Here is a 16849-nt window from a genome sequence, read left to right on the forward strand (position 1 = left end):
GTCTTGTAGCTACTGTTCAGTGTATTAACAGAAATATTTAGTTTCACACTTCAGTGAGGATTCCTTTCTATGTTAGGCAGTATTAGTTAAGGTTTAGTCATACAAACAGTGCTCTAAAAGTAACGATTTGAATGTGATAAACAGTATGGTTGTGATTTTGTTTAGATTTTTTTTTTTTTTTTTTTTCAGATTTGCCCTGAATTTGAGGACTGAAAGGTTCTGGGGCCTGTTTTAATTTACAAAGACACTTGTAAATATGGCAGTTTATAACATTTGTCCTACTAAACCAGTATTATACACACTGATGTACCATACTTACGTAGTCAGCAAACAATAGCAAAAGCATAAAAACGAATGTCCTCAGTAATTACACTTTTCTTTGAATTTAATAAAAAATGCTAAACTGAAATAGGAAAGTTATAGTTATGTTTTTACTTCAACTAGTTTTGATTACAGTCTGATAATACTGGTTCTTAGGACTAGTTTTTCTGAAAATGTAATTGCTCAGTTAATTTCAACGTGTAAGCAATTACTTCTCCCAGACGTGAATAGGGTTTGAAATATTATTTTTTGCTACTATATTAGAACTGAAATAACTGAACAGATTTTGCTCAAACCTAAGTGTGAGTGGAAGCATAATTTCCTTTATAAATAGAGGTACAGTTTTCTGTGAATCGTGGTGAAGGATGTGGTGCTGTGGCTGTTGCTGAAATGCAATTGAAAGGAGTTTTGCTGAACTACAGCTTGAAGCAACAAAGTGTGCTAAGTCAAAGGTCAGAACGCAAAGGGAAAAGGGATTTAATGATATACTTGAAGTAATTTGCAGCACAGGGGGAGTTTTGTTTGCTTGGGTTTTTTACATGAGAGAAAGCACTGACGTAATTATCCTGTAATTTAACAACAGTTTCTTAATAACAAATAATGTGTCTGTTTTCCTATCAAATGTTTCATACTCGTGGAGAAAACTAGATATACTGCTGGATGTGTGAGCATAACTCTTGAGTATATAGCAAAATATAATGATATCAGGGTTTTTTTTTTTGTTCTTTCCCTGCCCCCGAAGTGTTTTAAGCAATTGACTGACAAGTTTCAGACTTTGCAGTATGGATACATGTGCAGGGCAAAATACCCCCTCTACAGAGTGGGTGTGTGTATATACTTATTTTTACAACTATTAACATGAATTACTTATATGACCTTTGTTGCTATACTTTGTGAGCATTTCATAATACCTTTCTAAGGGAAATCCTGTTGCCTTTACTTAATTTATACATAAGACACTAGCACAGAAATCAACTTACCCATGGTAATACAGGAAGTTTTTGGTGGAACAGAGTAGACAGAGGCCACAGAGTGGAACAAGAGCTCTTTCTTCACAAGGCACCACATGGACAAGATAAGGGGCAGCAAGGACAAGCTCTACCAGCAGAAAGGTTTTACCTCTATGTAAGAAAGAGGTGGTTTTTTTAACTGTACACAGGGAGAAGAATTGTTCACTGGATAGACCTCCCCTGGAACATGGTAGAGTCTCCATCACTGGAGGATTTTAGGATGCAATGGCAGTGTGCTAGATCATCTCATCTTGACTCTGTGTCCCATGAATGGTCAGACCAGATATTCTTTCAAGGGTCTGTCCAACCTGGGCTGGTTTATGATTCTATGATGAGTATTTAATTTTAGTTGCAAACTGATAAACTGGTGCTCAATCTATTGGATTTACCTTCCTGTCTGCATAGATAAGCAACGTCAGACACCCTTTATAGCATGAAGAAACAAACAAACAAACAAACCAAAAACACACCAAAAAACCCCACACCACCAAAACCAAACAAAAACCCAGGCTTATTTCATGTAACTAGTTCCAGTCTAGACTACTCTTCTCAGTTTTTGCTGTTGCAGTTTCGTGGGGCTTTCTTTTTCACTAATGCTTTCTGAGTAATCCTTTCTTCCTGAAAATGAGAAAAAAAAATTACACTCTCAGCTTTTCCTTTTCTGATCCCCTATTAGCTGTTCTAACAGCAATACTGTAGATGTTGCATTAACTTAGAACTAAAATGCATTGATTGCATATGTTAATTCTGTTTTTTATAAAGTACTATTAACCTATTGCCTTCATAAGAAAGCCAGCCTTGTTATTATATCAATAATCTAACATTGATGGGAAAGGGAATGAAAGCTACTTCTCCTGTTGGTTTGCTTCTATTAATTTAAAAATCTATGTAGCCTTTTCTTCTCATAAATGTGTGTCCTTGCTAATGTTTGTGAAGCTGTTGAACCATTGAAATAGCTTGCTTTTGAGTGTGTGGGGGTTATGTTTGGGGTTGTTTGATTGTTTTTCATTGTGTGTTGTTTGTTTTTTTGTTTTTTTGGTTTTTTTAAGCAGCACTTGCTTCTGGAGCAGGAGACTAAAATTATTATATCGATTCAGAAGGAAGTGTTTGCTTCATGTGGCTCAGCATAATTTCATTTCTCATTCACTTAGAAACAAAGCATCATGTAGTTAAGCAAGTGGTTTAATATCTTTCATTCTTTATGTGGCTTCGAGTTGCCAGTGCCTGAATGGTCATTCGTGGGTCTTGATAGTTTTTTGTCCCGTCTTACCAGTAATGTGTTTCTGTATAAATCAAACCTTATATGTGGTTCAAATATATGTATATCACAATTAGTTCAGAAAAAATAAACTGGGATAGCTGGGTTCCAGCCTTTTCCTGAAAATGTTCCCGTATGGAAATAAGAGCCCTTCCAGTCCTTTCACCATAATTCGCTTTCTTAAAAAAAAAAAAAAAAACAAAAACAAAAACTATAACCCTCTATAGCTTCCATGTATTTTTTACTTCATTTATGAAAAAGCAATCCGTATCTCAGCCTAATCAAGCTTATATTGCAACTTAGAACTTTAACTGCAATTCTAGATTGTTTTGTCAACATGTCACATGTGAGGTTGTAGTTCTGAAACACTGAAATGACAGTTTTGTCAATATTAAGTTCTTCCCACAGTGCTGAACTGATCACTTTTAACCTGCATCAGTCCTGTGGTCAGATCTACAGCTGTGCCACATAATCAGTTGTATCAGTACAGTAGAGGACAATGGATCACAAGTAAGAAAAAGCGAAAATGGAAGGGAGAGAGTGCCCTAAACCAGCTTTGCCACCATATGCATGATGATAAATACTGTCACCAAGAGAATGCTGCTGTACAGACGGCCTGTTGGACGGAGGCAGCTTGATGGTTGCTAAGGCAGGGCTACACATCATAGACTGCTTCTTTGCAGCAGGTATATGATGAAGGAAAAGGAGACCTGCATCTTGGCTCAGAAAAGGAGTTGTAAATTAAAAAGGAAAGTACTGTTTGAAGCTACTCCTGAATGCAGAACATGAAAGGTGGCTTGCTGTGTCTGACAGGTTGTCCCAGTGATGTTACCAAGAGCAGCTGCTTCCATGTTTAGCAGTCACCATGTCACTTCTCAAAGCAAGAGAGCTGCTGGTGAGGAAACCTGCCGTATCTCAGTGTGGGAGAACTAGCACATGTTTCTGGGTCAATCTCCTGATAGATCTGGCTGACTATTGAATTCTAGATGAAGCTGATCCACAGCCTAAGGTACTTTTGGAAGGTAAAAGTGTGTGCTATTTAACAAGGCCATATACTCAAAGGTATTACGAAAATCTTCATTTCTCGGCACCAGTGTAGTGCTGCAACCTGTTACGTGACCTGACATCAGTTTGATGTGTCTTAATGGCTGGAAGGCTTTTTCTTGAGTACCCAAATGTTCTTGTAATTACCACGGCATAAGTGGAACTTTGTGCTGTACTCTCCAGGGACTTTGAAGAACTAGAGAGAGTTCAGAGGAGGGCAACGAAGCTGGTGAGGAGTCTGGAGCACAAGTCTGATGAGGAGCAGCTGAGGGAACTGGGGCTGTTCAGCCTGGAGTAAATGAGGTTGAGGGGAGACCTTATAGCTGTCTACAACTACCTGAAAGGAGGTTGTAGCATGGAGGGTGTTGGTCTCTTCTCCCAAGTAACAAGTGATAGGACGAAGCAAATGGCCTCAAGTTGCGCCAGGGGAGGTTTAGATTGGATATTAGGAAAAAAATTACTCACGGGAAGGGTTGTCAGGCATTGGAACGGGCTACCCAGGGAAGTGGTGGAGTCACCGTCCCTGGAGGTGTTTGAAAGGTGTGTAGATGAGGTTCTTAGGGACATGGTTTAGTGCTAGAGTTAGGTTAGGTTATGGTTGGACTCAGTGATCCTGAGGGTCCCTGCCAACTGAAATGATTCTATGATGTTCATAGGTTGTAGATAATTGGTGGAACTAGAAACAAATTCTAAAATGTATGTTCAGATTGTGATCTTAATCATGCCTGAAAACATTTTTTTAAATGAGATTTGACGTTATTTTAATTGAAATCATGTATACAATCTAATTTACTGTTCATTTACTTTCTGCATTGCATCTAACCTTTCAGGAAAAAACATACCACTTAACTCCATCACCATTTATAGTTTACTATACTTTTGGTTCTTCTGTCTGAGTCAGTGTTTGGGTAGTACATACTAAAAGAAAGTGTAAACACTGCCAAGGTAATACTTTAAGAGGTGTCTGTATTATTGTATGTTTTTAATATTTTTAGCTTGAAATTAAGTTATGAGTTTAGTTAACTGGTTTGTCACAGCTTCCCAGGTGGTGTTAGCCAGTCATCTCACTTGATACCTTAATGAAACCTGAACAGAGTTGTTCTGGGGATACATACATTAAAGTTAGTGAGATATCACCACACTGTGATTGTGAAAGCTGTATAAATATCCGGGAAATAAAAGTGCATTTGAATTTTGAGGATTTTTATTAAATCAATTTTAATGTAGTTTTCTAAATTAGTGCATGGGTTTTCATGACTTCTAATGTGTATCATTTGAAAGAGAATTTTTCATTAGTGTTACCTGGTACCATTGATGGAAGCACTGAAAAGGGGAAGTGGAAAGGGAAGAGTAGATTAAGTGTTCTTCATAGTACACCTCACAGTAGGAGAAATAGAGTATATTTAACTGCTCTTTTTTTTTTTTTTGTGGCACAAAAATAAAAAAAATATTTTGTGTGATGTTTGTTCGGTTTTGGTTTTTTGTGTGTTTGTTTTGGTTTGGTTTAAATCCAGCTAATTGAGGTTACAAGTTTTATTTCTCTTTTCTGCAGTCCTGAGGTAAACTGCCACAGATGAGCCCTCTTTTAAAAATATGAGTGGGAGGATCGAAGGGGTGAGGGGAGTTGGGAACTATTCAGATGTCGTCAGCCATATGACTTGACAGCTTCATAAATAGAGACTGGTGCACATCAGTTCTGCACATGTACTGATAAAAGATGAACAGTTGATTGTTTGTATCTTTGCTGGGCTGCTAAATTATGAAGTCCAAGATTTCAAAGAATTTGAATCCATCAGCTAAATCATATCCTTCAGTTTTGGCAATGTGGTTAATTATGAGTGCAGATGTGTTTGAAGTTCTGCCTGGTTTACAAGCTTAAATAGTTATTTGCACCTGCCAGGCAGTTAAGTACCTCGAATATTATGTGAACATAAAAAGCACATACAGAAAGATATAGTTGTTATGGATTATATTTGCAGAATTCCTGGCAAGGACTTAGAAACCATCTTTGAAAATACTGGAGACTCTAAATTCCTTAGGCAGAAAATTTCTTTGTATTGCATTCACCATTTTTATAGCTTTAAAGTAAACCACTCCATGTTACAAAGGACAACTAAGATGTGTCCATACATCCAACTATAGCAAAGCAGATCTGATAGAGCTAGAAACAACTTACCTAAGCTTTGGTAGTTTGGGCAAGTGAGTTGGAGGCATTTAATTCTAACTTTATTTCCTGATATTTGCTTGGTTTTGATCAGAAACTTCAAAGGAAGTCTGGAAAGGAAAACTTATAATTAAGTTAATTTGAGCCTTATATTTGAAAGTTTACTAGGACTTGGAAGGGACTTATTCCAAGTGATTTATCAAAAGATCCAAATATACATGATTTCAGTGAGCTATATCATATATCCTATAACACTACTATTTGGATGATCTAAACAGAAAGAGTAGGTATTTAGAAAGACTGTGTTAAGGAATAATGAGATTCAATGTAAAAGTTTATTATATTTACAAAGAGCAAAATGTCCTTACAGAAGTTAGTCTGGTTCAAGTTCCCAGTGGTAGTGGTGTAGCTTTGTATACAGGCTCACAATTACATAAATGAAATGGAGTATAAAATCAGATGGAGCAAGATATTTCTCGTGACATAAAATAGAACTGCTAGAACCTTCATTTTTAGCCCCCAGGAGAAAGTAGGATTGAAATAAAATTATAGAAAATGTTCTATGTCTGAAGTAAATAAAAAACCCCGTTTTTATCCCCTTTTGCCTGTCAGCTTTATTAGGGTCACTATCTCACAGGAGTGTGCCTGCCGTACAGTATGAAACTGTAGTATGATTTTTTTTGGTTGTTACTAACTGCAATGATATGTCTGTCTGCTCCTTAATCCAGATGACAGTCAACAGTAAGAAACTATATTTCAGCTAAAACACAAAACAAAAATTAAAACTTCTTTTTTAAGAGACTGAGGAAAGAGGGCTATTTTTAGTGTCCATTTGTAGCTGCTTTCTTAGAATTTTTCATTTTCTGTGTACTTGAGTGCTTGCTCTTCAGAGAACAGTAAGGACATAATACATAAAAGAAAATTGAAGATTCTTTGAATGTCCAGTAAGATGTACTCAAAGTTGTTTATTTTTATTTTATCATTGCAAATTAGAGGCACTATGAAATACATATTGACCAACTTCATCACAGAGCTTGTTCCATAGATGCTTTCTCAGTGCAAAACCTTGGAGAACCCTAAGTGCGTTTCTAAGGTTCAAAGCTTTTTTCATTGCAACTGATTTGCTTAGGTTGGTGACTCTAGAAAAAATTACTTATATGCATTGAACAAGCATGTGTTGTGGAAGAAACTGGTGGACACCTCTTAAGTTGCCCCAGCTGAAGATTTCCTATATTTTTCCCACTGGGAAGATGCCCTGTTCTTCCACTGAGACCACGTACTGGAGAAAGAGATTGTGCCTTTCCCACCTACTCCCTTCCCTACAAGCCCTTTCTAGCAATTAGTTGTATTCCTCTTGCTGTTTTGTGGTGTGTCACTAATGCATCAAATCTAACTCCAAAGTACTGAAAAAAATATAGAATATTCAGATGAAAAAAGGGAAGACCAACTCTTAGTAACTTGGTAACTCTAAGAAATAGTGGCATAAAAAGAAAATAGAATGACAGTTCTTGATAATCAGTTTGTAGAATTCAGTCTCCAAACTACTACATATTGTTGGGTGAGGTGTTTCTCTTTGGAGCCTGTCTGTACAACTAGGTGTTCTTTTGTAAATAAATGGAAATAACGTCTTTAAACAATGAAATCTGGGATAAATAACCAACTATAACCGTAGTCCTTGTATAGTAAAATATCATGCCTCCCTGCGACCCTCAGAGCTATTAAACTTTTCCAACAGTTTGAGAACTGTTAGAACTGGAGAGGATTGAGTTTCTGAAATTCTTAGTGGCTAAGCAATGTTTCATGCCTAGCTGGTGGTCATTAACCAGCTCTGTTTTATTTGGTAACAGAAATTCTAAGCCTTTGAAGATCACTGCACTCTCTTTGGCAATTAACTTTGTTCACCTTAGCTATGAACCTTAATATCAAAGTGCTTCTTTGCTGTTTTTGTAACTGAGTAAGTGTCTTTATACTTCACTTGTCCCAGTTTCTGCACTTTCACATGACTGACCTAATTAAAAACCAGACAGCTCAATAATTCTGCCATAAGCTAGTAATAATGAAACTGTGGGAGTCCTTGAAGCCCTTTATCATTCAAATACGCAGTGGTTTCATGAATAAAGTGGATGACTAAGTATTAGTTATAGAAGTAAGAGAGATTATTAGCAGTGGAAGACACATTTGAACTTGCTGAAAGAATGGCTTTTGTCTCTAGAAAGACCTACTCTCGGCAATAATTACACTAGGTCTTAATTTTATCCCAGCATTCTCTTCTTGTTCACGCTTTCAGTGACTGAATAGCTTGCTATTGCTTGTTAATCTCTACAGGAATGCGGCTTTGGATATGGGGAGGATGCACAGTGCATGACATGCAGGCCAAACAGATTCAAGGAAGACTGGGGCTTTCAGAAGTGCAAGCCTTGTCTGGATTGTGCATTAGTTAACCGCTTTCAGAAGGCCAACTGTTCTGCCACCAGCAATGCATTATGTGGAGACTGTTTACCAGGGTAAGTCGATTTCTGAAGATGAGATTTGAACAAATTCAAAACTAATTTGCATTGACATTTTCTTGTTTGTGTTTTATGGATGTTTGTATCCTTTAAGTATGTCTGAAGGTCCTAGATTCTAACCTTGACCTTGCCAACAATTTACTGTATGATCTCAGCACTTATTTTCAGAATTGCAGTCTTAATTATCTCATCTATAAAAAGGATTTGATAGTTACCTACCTATGAGAGTATTGCCTATAGAGTACTTGAGCAAAATACTTGAAAATATTGAGTGTTACTGGTGACTTACTTTAATTGTTATGAAGAAATAAACATTTGGAAATACACACAGTTACCTTCTTGAAGACTGATCACATTATTTGCTTACTTTTTTCCCCCTTGTTAGGTCAATGCCTAGTAATTTTCAGACACATATATTTTTAGGTCAAAAGTAGTGGCTATGATCTATGCTCCTGAATTTCCTTCACCATGTTGGTTAGTTCGTAGAACATGATCCTGGCTGAAAATCATAAATGGATCTGAAAGAATTGTTTGGGAACAAATTATAACAGTGTAGACACTTACTGAAACTTCTGTTGTAAATCAAAACCTGCACTTAGTTTGTTGTCCAGTTACGTCTCTATTGGGAATCTTCTCTGCTTGTAGTATTAAGAGTTAAGATCTCTAAAACACTATTCTTTACATTGTGGCCAGGTTTTGCGATTATAAATAACTACACATGAATTTGTTAAAAGGCATTTCTGATACTTTTTTTGAACAATGGATTGGTAGTTTAGTTGATAGGGATAGGCTATGAGGACTGATTTGCAATTTTAACAGCCTTTGTATTTTCACGCTGTATGTTTCAGAGATGCTTAAAGGTTCACGCATTTGTTTCCTGTATATATCTCAGCCAGTATATTTTATTTATATATTTTTTTAATGCCATCTATCAAATCCCTGAACACTGAAGCTCCTACAGTTATTCCTCTCCAGCCAGAAGTGAGGTCTTTTCATTTAAAAACACTTCGTAAAGCTTTGGTAACTAATGTTAGTTTAAGTTACAGTACAAGAAGGTGCAACCCCAGTCATTAGATGTTACTCACAACCACTTTTGATGCTACCTGCAGCCAGATGATGGATTGAGATATGCTCTTATTGCGTATTTTATGTATGTATATATATACATATATATATATATACACACACACATATATATATATATAGAGAGAGAGAGAGAGAGAGTAGGGCTTATTTGGCTATCAGCAGGAAGAAAATTTTCTTCTCATGGTGTAAACAATATAAGCTAAACTTTGGAAGATGAGAGAAGAACAAAAAAGAACCCAGATTAAAACATGAATTAAGGGTAAATCTAAACTGGGGACGCTTCTCAGTATTATGGTCTACAATGTATTCTAGATACTTGTGTTGAGTACATGTTAAAATGAGAGCTGTTTCCACAACCTGTTTTTACTGGCAGCAAGGTTGGAAATATGAGGAGGGAGAGAGTCACGTGTAGGGGCATCACAGGTCATCTGGTCTGTATGTTTTGGGGAACAAAACTATAGAACACACCACTGCTCATACCTGTCTATCAGTTTAGATGCTGCCTACGTGAATGAAGGATATATTAATAGGTAGCCAAATCAAATGGTTTAGCTAATGTTTTACCTCTCAGCAATCGTATTTATTTCTGTTTTGGATGGGTTTCCGACATGCCATTTGCTACTACTATTCAGCTTCAAAACACTGCAGTGAGCATGTCAGCCAAAACCAAATATTAGCACATTACATTCAGAGTAAATTACCACAGTGGCCCCTTTCGGTCTTACAGCCTATGAATCTGTTTCTGTTCACATTGTTAAATCATGAGTTTCTTGAGCAATTGGAAAGCTGTTTGCTTTACCTGATACAGCCTTCATACTTCAACGGCATTTGCAGTGTTAGTTATTTAACATCAGTAGAGTTAGTACCTTTTATTTAATGTGCCGCTACGGCTGCAGAAAACAATTCATGTACTCAGCTTGGACAGGCCATAGCTATTGATTCTAGCTTAGTACTAATGGTTGGTTGAAAGACAGATCGACTTGATTATGGAGCTGTTGTAGATAAGTTCTTCAGAGGATGTCATACTCATACAAATTTAAATATAAAACTTAAACTTATTTTAAATATAGAAAAGTTCTGGGTTTTTGTTTGATGTGCTTCTGTTCCCTGGTTTAGGAATGTAGGCTTTTACCTGTTACTGTATTCATTAAGCTCTTCAAACATAAACTCAACAGTAAAGTTCTTGAAGGGTCTTTAGAATAAAATGTCTCCTTTTTTACTGCAGCAGATTTCCAGAGTATGACAGTCGTTAGTTTTTTAAAATGTTTTTGCATTAATTTCTTTAGGAATGGGTAGCTGGCTGGTTAGTTTGTTTTAGTTGCTTTAGAGTTTTATTTTATTGTTCACCTGTTACTGCTTGTGGCCTCCTGTTGCTATTACTTATCTAAACCATCTGACTGATACTTCTGTTTGCAATATCCATTTTTTCATACCTCAGAATGCTTGCTATCTAGAATTAAGTAAGAATGTGAAAATGAAGTGGAGAATTGGATAATGTACATTGGGACACATGTAGTCACTTGGTTAACTTGCATTTGCAGTCCATGAGTGTTGTGATTTTGGTTGGTGGTGAAGATCTTCCTGGAGGAGAAGGGAGAGTCAGAGAGGGATTGTTGGTTTGTTAAAATATAGTTCTGAAAAGCAGTTTTTATTGTTTTGCTCTTCTACGTAGCAATCAGAATAATCTTGTTTTCTGAAGATTTTGTCACACAGCATGTTAAACTTTTTCGAAGGGAGGATGCCCTGTTGTACAAGTACATAAATGAACCAATTTCTGAGTGATTTTTCCTTCTCTGAGCTAGAGGGTACCTTAGAGATTTTCATTAGAAAACATTGACGTCTGGCCCATTACATACTGTTATTGGTGGTAATTACTTTGTAATATCTTGTTTCTTTTAGGAGAATTATATCGTTCACTTTTATTTTTTTAAATGTGTAAATAAGCTTGCATAATGTAAGTTCATCATACTTGTCTTATATGTTGTGATCTGTGTGGAAAATGGGATATTGATTTCTGTCTGAAATCTCCAGAATTATGTGAATCCAAGATTAGAGTGGCTGTGCATTTGGACTAACAGATTTAGAATTTTTCCTCAGTTTACTTTAGATCTACTGCTGTACTATTCATATCTACTCTACTCTTGTTTGCTTTTATTTTCTTCTATTTCCTGATAGTTTGCATTGGTATGCAGATTGAAAAAAACAGTAATTCAAAACCAGTTATTTTTCCTCACAAAATTAATCAGGTATTTTAACAAAATACTCTGACTGCAAACTTTTGTCATTCTTTTTTCTTCCAGATTTTATAGGAAGACTAAGCTTGGAGGCTTTCAAGACATGGAGTGTGTTCCTTGTGGGGATCCTCCTCCTCCCTATGAACCTCACTGTAAGTGCTCTTTTCCTCCTGCTGGAGTGGGATTAACTTTTTTGCTTTAGAATGTTTTCTCTTTTAACTTGAAAGCTTGGCCAAAAATAACAGTCACAGTTGTGAAGAATGCTTTTAAAGGCTCATGTTCTTTTAAAGGCTCGTGTTCTTTTTAGTGAATGATTTTATTAATACATTTCAGCAGGTCCAGCACCATAATTGCAGAGTTCCCTCATATGACCAGTCACTTGAGGATAAACATTTCTGTCACGCCACATGATTAGGGAACCTTGAGTCCACTACTGATTTTGTCCTATTAGTTTTAATTTCTGTTTTGTGTTAATGCCAAAAGAAAGGCAGTCTTCCTAGACCTTCTGCCTACTACCAGGTAGGCCTCAGTGAGTATGAATTTTTCCTGATAACCAAAAGGTGTGACTTGTTGATATCTTTAAAAATAACTTTTGTATTAAGGCTACAGCAAAAGAGAACGATATAGGTAAATATTTTTATACTACCATATACCTTAAAAAAAAAATGAGTAATCAGTTTCTCTCTTTGTTTTTGGCCAATGGGAAGATTAGAATCTCTTTAACAAGATAGGATCTGTTTTCTGCAACGCAAACCTTTTTACTACTTCTTCCAAGACACAAGTTTTAATTCAACAAGAGGAGTGAATTATTCTTGTTGCATTTATTGAAGTTGACTTGAATCAATTATATTTTTAATATTATAAACGTAACCCTGTGGAAAACCTTGGGTACTTGTTTGTTTCTGTAATTTGAAGTTACGTTTTGGCAATGTTTTCCCTTATTCCAAACAGAAACAATGATTTACAGAAAGAATGAGTTGTCAAGTTCCCGAATGCTTCATGCTACTTTAATAAAAATACACTGTTTCTTATAAACATTTTTCCTTCTTTAATTGTGCTAAATTAAAATATAACAAAATATATGCTATTGTTCATTAAAATCGTACTTTTACATGGTTTTATATTGTATTTAATTACATAACAATTCTTCAGCATTTCATGTATTGTTTAGATAGTTGTTTGTCAACTGAGCCAGCCTTCCTTGATTTGTTTCCATTGTAGTTTTAGTGCCTTCGGGGGAATAAACTTATGAAATCTCCTTTCTATGTACAACATAAGCCTAGAAAGTAAACTCTTCAACTATTTCTGTAGTGTAGACAATATAATATCTTAAAAGTGTTTAGAGAAAGTATGTTCTTCATAGACAGTCCTATGGGGTTTGATACCAAGAATAAAAAGTTGATCATACTGAATCAAATCACTTTAGATTCAATGAGTTGCAGAAGGTATTTCTATACAGAGTTTGAACCCAACAGGCAATTTCATATGTACATTTTTTTTTAGTCTCTCCAATTGACCAAATTAGGTATTATCGCCCTCATTTGTTTTTACTCTCTTTTTCATCTACAAAAAAAAAAAAAAAAAGGAAGTTGGTGAAATCCAAAGTGCAACACTTTAATTCTGTAATTCATTTTATGCAGTTTTTCCTCTTTTCTTTTTTCTTCTCTTCTTCTAAGAAAGCATGTTATTCAAACATGAATTCTGCTTTCTGGTGCAATAGAAGACAGGAAAGAAGAAGAAATTACCTTTGTCATCTTTCTACTTTGACTGTAGCTAGTGACTCATAGGCATATTTCTGTCTTTTCCAAAGTCACAAATTTTGATTTTTAAAAGACAGGGAAAGAATGGTTACAAAGTCTTTTGAAATAACTCATAATTGTTTATTTTATAGTGTTTTGGCTTCTGTAACTGAGCCTAAGCTTGGACCCTAAATTGAACCATTAGGAAGCTACTACTAATTTTAAGTGGGCAACAGACAACTTCATGGAGAAGAGCATTTTCTCTGGCACAAACTGCAATGGTAAATCCAAATTAGAGACTTTTTTTTTGTTCCCTAGTCTCATGGCTGTGACAAAGCCTTTGGCTAGATAACAAAAGTGTTGACAATTGCTTGTTTTTCATATTTATGGTGTCAAGTTGTGACAATTGGCAGGTATTTCCAGTTTTTACAGAGCAATAATAAAAAGTTTGAAATCATTAAAATGTTCTTTATTTACATACTAATGAGCCATTAAAATCTTAAATAATGTAAATCCTACCATGAAGTATGGTTATTTTATGTCACTGTGATTTTGAGAAGGCTTTTGTTTGGAATTTGTATATTGGTTCTTCAGGTCTCTAGCATAAGCTGTCTCAGTTTAAGCAAGTGTACATGTCTTCCTCAGAGCAGCCTAGGAAGGTATTCCTACAGTAGTGGGTAGATGAACTGAAATTGGTTTGAGTTTTACTCAACATCAAATAGGTGAATATATCTCAGTTTTAAGACTAAGTCAAAAACATGATTCTACAACGAAGTATAAATAATGGTGTGTGAAAGCAAGCTTTTACCACCTAATGCTGAACATGTTTACTGTTTATTTCAATAATGAATATATTTTGATACTTAAAATGGTTAAGACTGCATTACTTGAAGTCAAAAGGAGACAAGCCATTTGGTTTATGGGGCAAGTTCTCAGTGATCAGAGGACTAAGTTTTCTTTCTCTGCCTTTCGTATTCTTCTTTCTTTCCACTGTGAAACTGAAAGTCAAATATTAGTGCAGCTATCTCTTACATTACAGATGAAAATGAAAAGTTTAAATGTCTTATTTCAATGAATCAATTGTCCTGTGAGGCGTGTGGCGATCTTTCGTTTGCTTAAGAATATTACCATAAGGGTACAGATGCTCACAACCCCCTACCTGGACTAAAGGTTCAATTTAAAGCTGAGACGTGGATGAAGTTCTTTCGGCGCTAGTAGCAGTTGATTATTACCCAGTTAGCTATAAATCTAAATACCTTCTTTTATCTTCTTTCTTTCTGTAGACATTTTAAACCAGATCTGGTTTAAATATTTACTCATGAAAAAATGAGTTTGTGAAATGCTAGAGGCAAAGTTGAAAGGATTCTATAATGAGCAGGTAAAGAGAGCATTAGAGGCCAGGAGAATTTCAATCACCTTTGTGTAAACTTTAAAAGGGACACAGTGACTTATGTGTGTTTTTAGGATGTCAGAAAATTACATACACAACAATATAGTTATATTTTAATTTGCTTAGTTCAGGCAAATAAACTGTAAATACCAATCCTATATATAGGATCAGCATCTAAACATCAGATTAGAAATGAAAGCATGATTTTAAAATTACTATTTACATTCACTTTCTAAACTGAAGACATTTTTCCCACCTGAAGACATTTTTTTTCTCAACTGAATGACAGAAAAGGAGTCTTTTGAACTAGGAATTAAAGTGAAAACTCTATCGATCAAAAATGTAATTTCTGAAATGAAAAGTAGCACAGACTGTCTTAAGATGGTAACTGTTCAGTAGAGAAAAAGTTATGTATGTACCATTTAATGATTTGTTTTTTTCAGCACCAATTTAGGCTTGTGAGTTCACTCTCCTCTCTTCTCAGGCCAGTGTTGGGCTGCTACAGTGGTTTTGCTTAAACTGTTAATAAAACTCTTCAGTAAGTGAGATTGTGACTCTATCCATGATCTAAAAAGAATTAAAATAACTCAATTCTTAAGGTTATTTTTAAGTCTAATGAGTTTGTGAAACCCAAAGCCCTTGTGGCACAAGTGAACGAGGGTAGTGCGAAAGGCTGGAGTAAGGAGAAGATTTTTCCAAAGATATCGTTGCCTTCTTTGAGCAAGCATTATGTTTTCAGCTAGTCTGGCTTAGCATATAAACAAAAAACTTCAGAAACCATACTCGTTACCATCTTTTAGTCATATGAACATGACATGAAAATTAAAGCAACGGAATTATTTTATCGGCTTGGCTATGTCAGCTGTCCTACAAGTGATTCCTGTTGTATTGTTCAGTTCAAAATGCAAAACAGTATCAGAGTCACCAGAACCCTTTAGCCTCTGGACAGGCTTTCTACTAAGCAGAAGAGCCTGTGACATTGAACTTTTTCAAGCTCTATTAAAAAAATAGTCCCTAGCACTTTCACATTACTGTGTTTTTTTTTTTTCTAGATCAATCTAGATCTAGTGGTGTTCCCCTGTTATGTGCAAATTCAGTCTAGAATTTGGATGTACAAACAGTTAAATTAGAATAAATTGCGGGAGTCAAGGAAAAGATGAAATAAACACCTGGACACCAAGAGCATTTTATAGCCAAACCACCACAAAAGGAACAGCCTTGTCATTGTTTTTTTTGTTTTGGTTTGGTTTTGGTTTTTGTTTTGTTTTGTTTTTAATTATCTGCACTATTATATTTAAAAAACAAACAAATAACATAATGACATAGTATGTCCAGCCAAACTCACTTTTCCTTCTTCAGGATTACATCTGCTTGTTTTCATGACATAAAGCAAGAAGCATGGGAAGATGGGGAGGGGGGACAGGACAGGGGCAAGATACCATTCTGTGTGGAGCTTGGGAAACTGGCCTCTACATGTTCCAGGAAATAAATGCATTCTTTGCTTCGATGAAGCAGAAATGTTTTGTTAAATAAGTCACAGCAGTGGAAATATCTATGGTTTGATTGTAACATCATGTGCCTTTTAAATAAATCCTCGTTCAGTTCTAAAATTGCTGCTTTTTGCCATGAGCCATGTTTTGAGATATTGATTTCAGTGATAGTGGTTTCAAATATCAAGAAGATCTCAAATTAGAAAATAAGCAGTTTTTACTTACATGAGGAACAAAGTGAAGAGGACAGCTTGTTGAGACAAAATACGTATATCAGATCATAGTGAAAACATTACACTTCTGTGTGAGACGTCCATATCTTATCTGCCTTAAATTTTGTTTCGTTAAGGAACTTCTGCAACACTTTGACTACCTCCACTAAGACTAATTGCACAGCTCCCTTTACAGTTTTCTTCTGTACATTTTTAAAAATTAGTTTGCTTCTGTATGTTTACAGAATTGTTTTTCTGAGAATTAAATGTGAGTGTCCTAAGCTGCACCTGAGTCTCACTCTTTAAATCTACAAGGTATGTTGTTTCCCTAATGAAAGGTGCTATGTAAGGGACAAAATTTGGCGTTATTTCCTTCTTCCTGATATTAAAAGTG

At 35.6% G+C, this 16849-nt stretch overlaps 1 protein-coding gene across 4 annotated transcripts in view; it reads left to right on the forward strand.

The window, feature by feature from the left end:
- TNFRSF19 (TNF receptor superfamily member 19) overlaps positions 1 to 16849 on the forward strand; it is a 63967-nt gene that overhangs the window by 17853 nt on the left and 29265 nt on the right. For all 4 annotated transcript variants that reach the window (XM_065830763.2, XM_065830800.2, XM_065830782.2 and 1 more), the window contains 2 exons: positions 8123 to 8301; positions 11691 to 11776. In XM_065830763.2, the coding sequence (XP_065686835.2) occupies positions 8123 to 8301; positions 11691 to 11776 (265 nt within the window). The remainder of the gene's footprint in view (positions 1 to 8122; positions 8302 to 11690; positions 11777 to 16849) is intronic.

Source organism: Patagioenas fasciata, chromosome 1 (assembly GCF_037038585.1).
Source record: "Patagioenas fasciata isolate bPatFas1 chromosome 1, bPatFas1.hap1, whole genome shotgun sequence".
NCBI lineage: Eukaryota > Metazoa > Chordata > Aves > Columbiformes > Columbidae > Patagioenas > Patagioenas fasciata.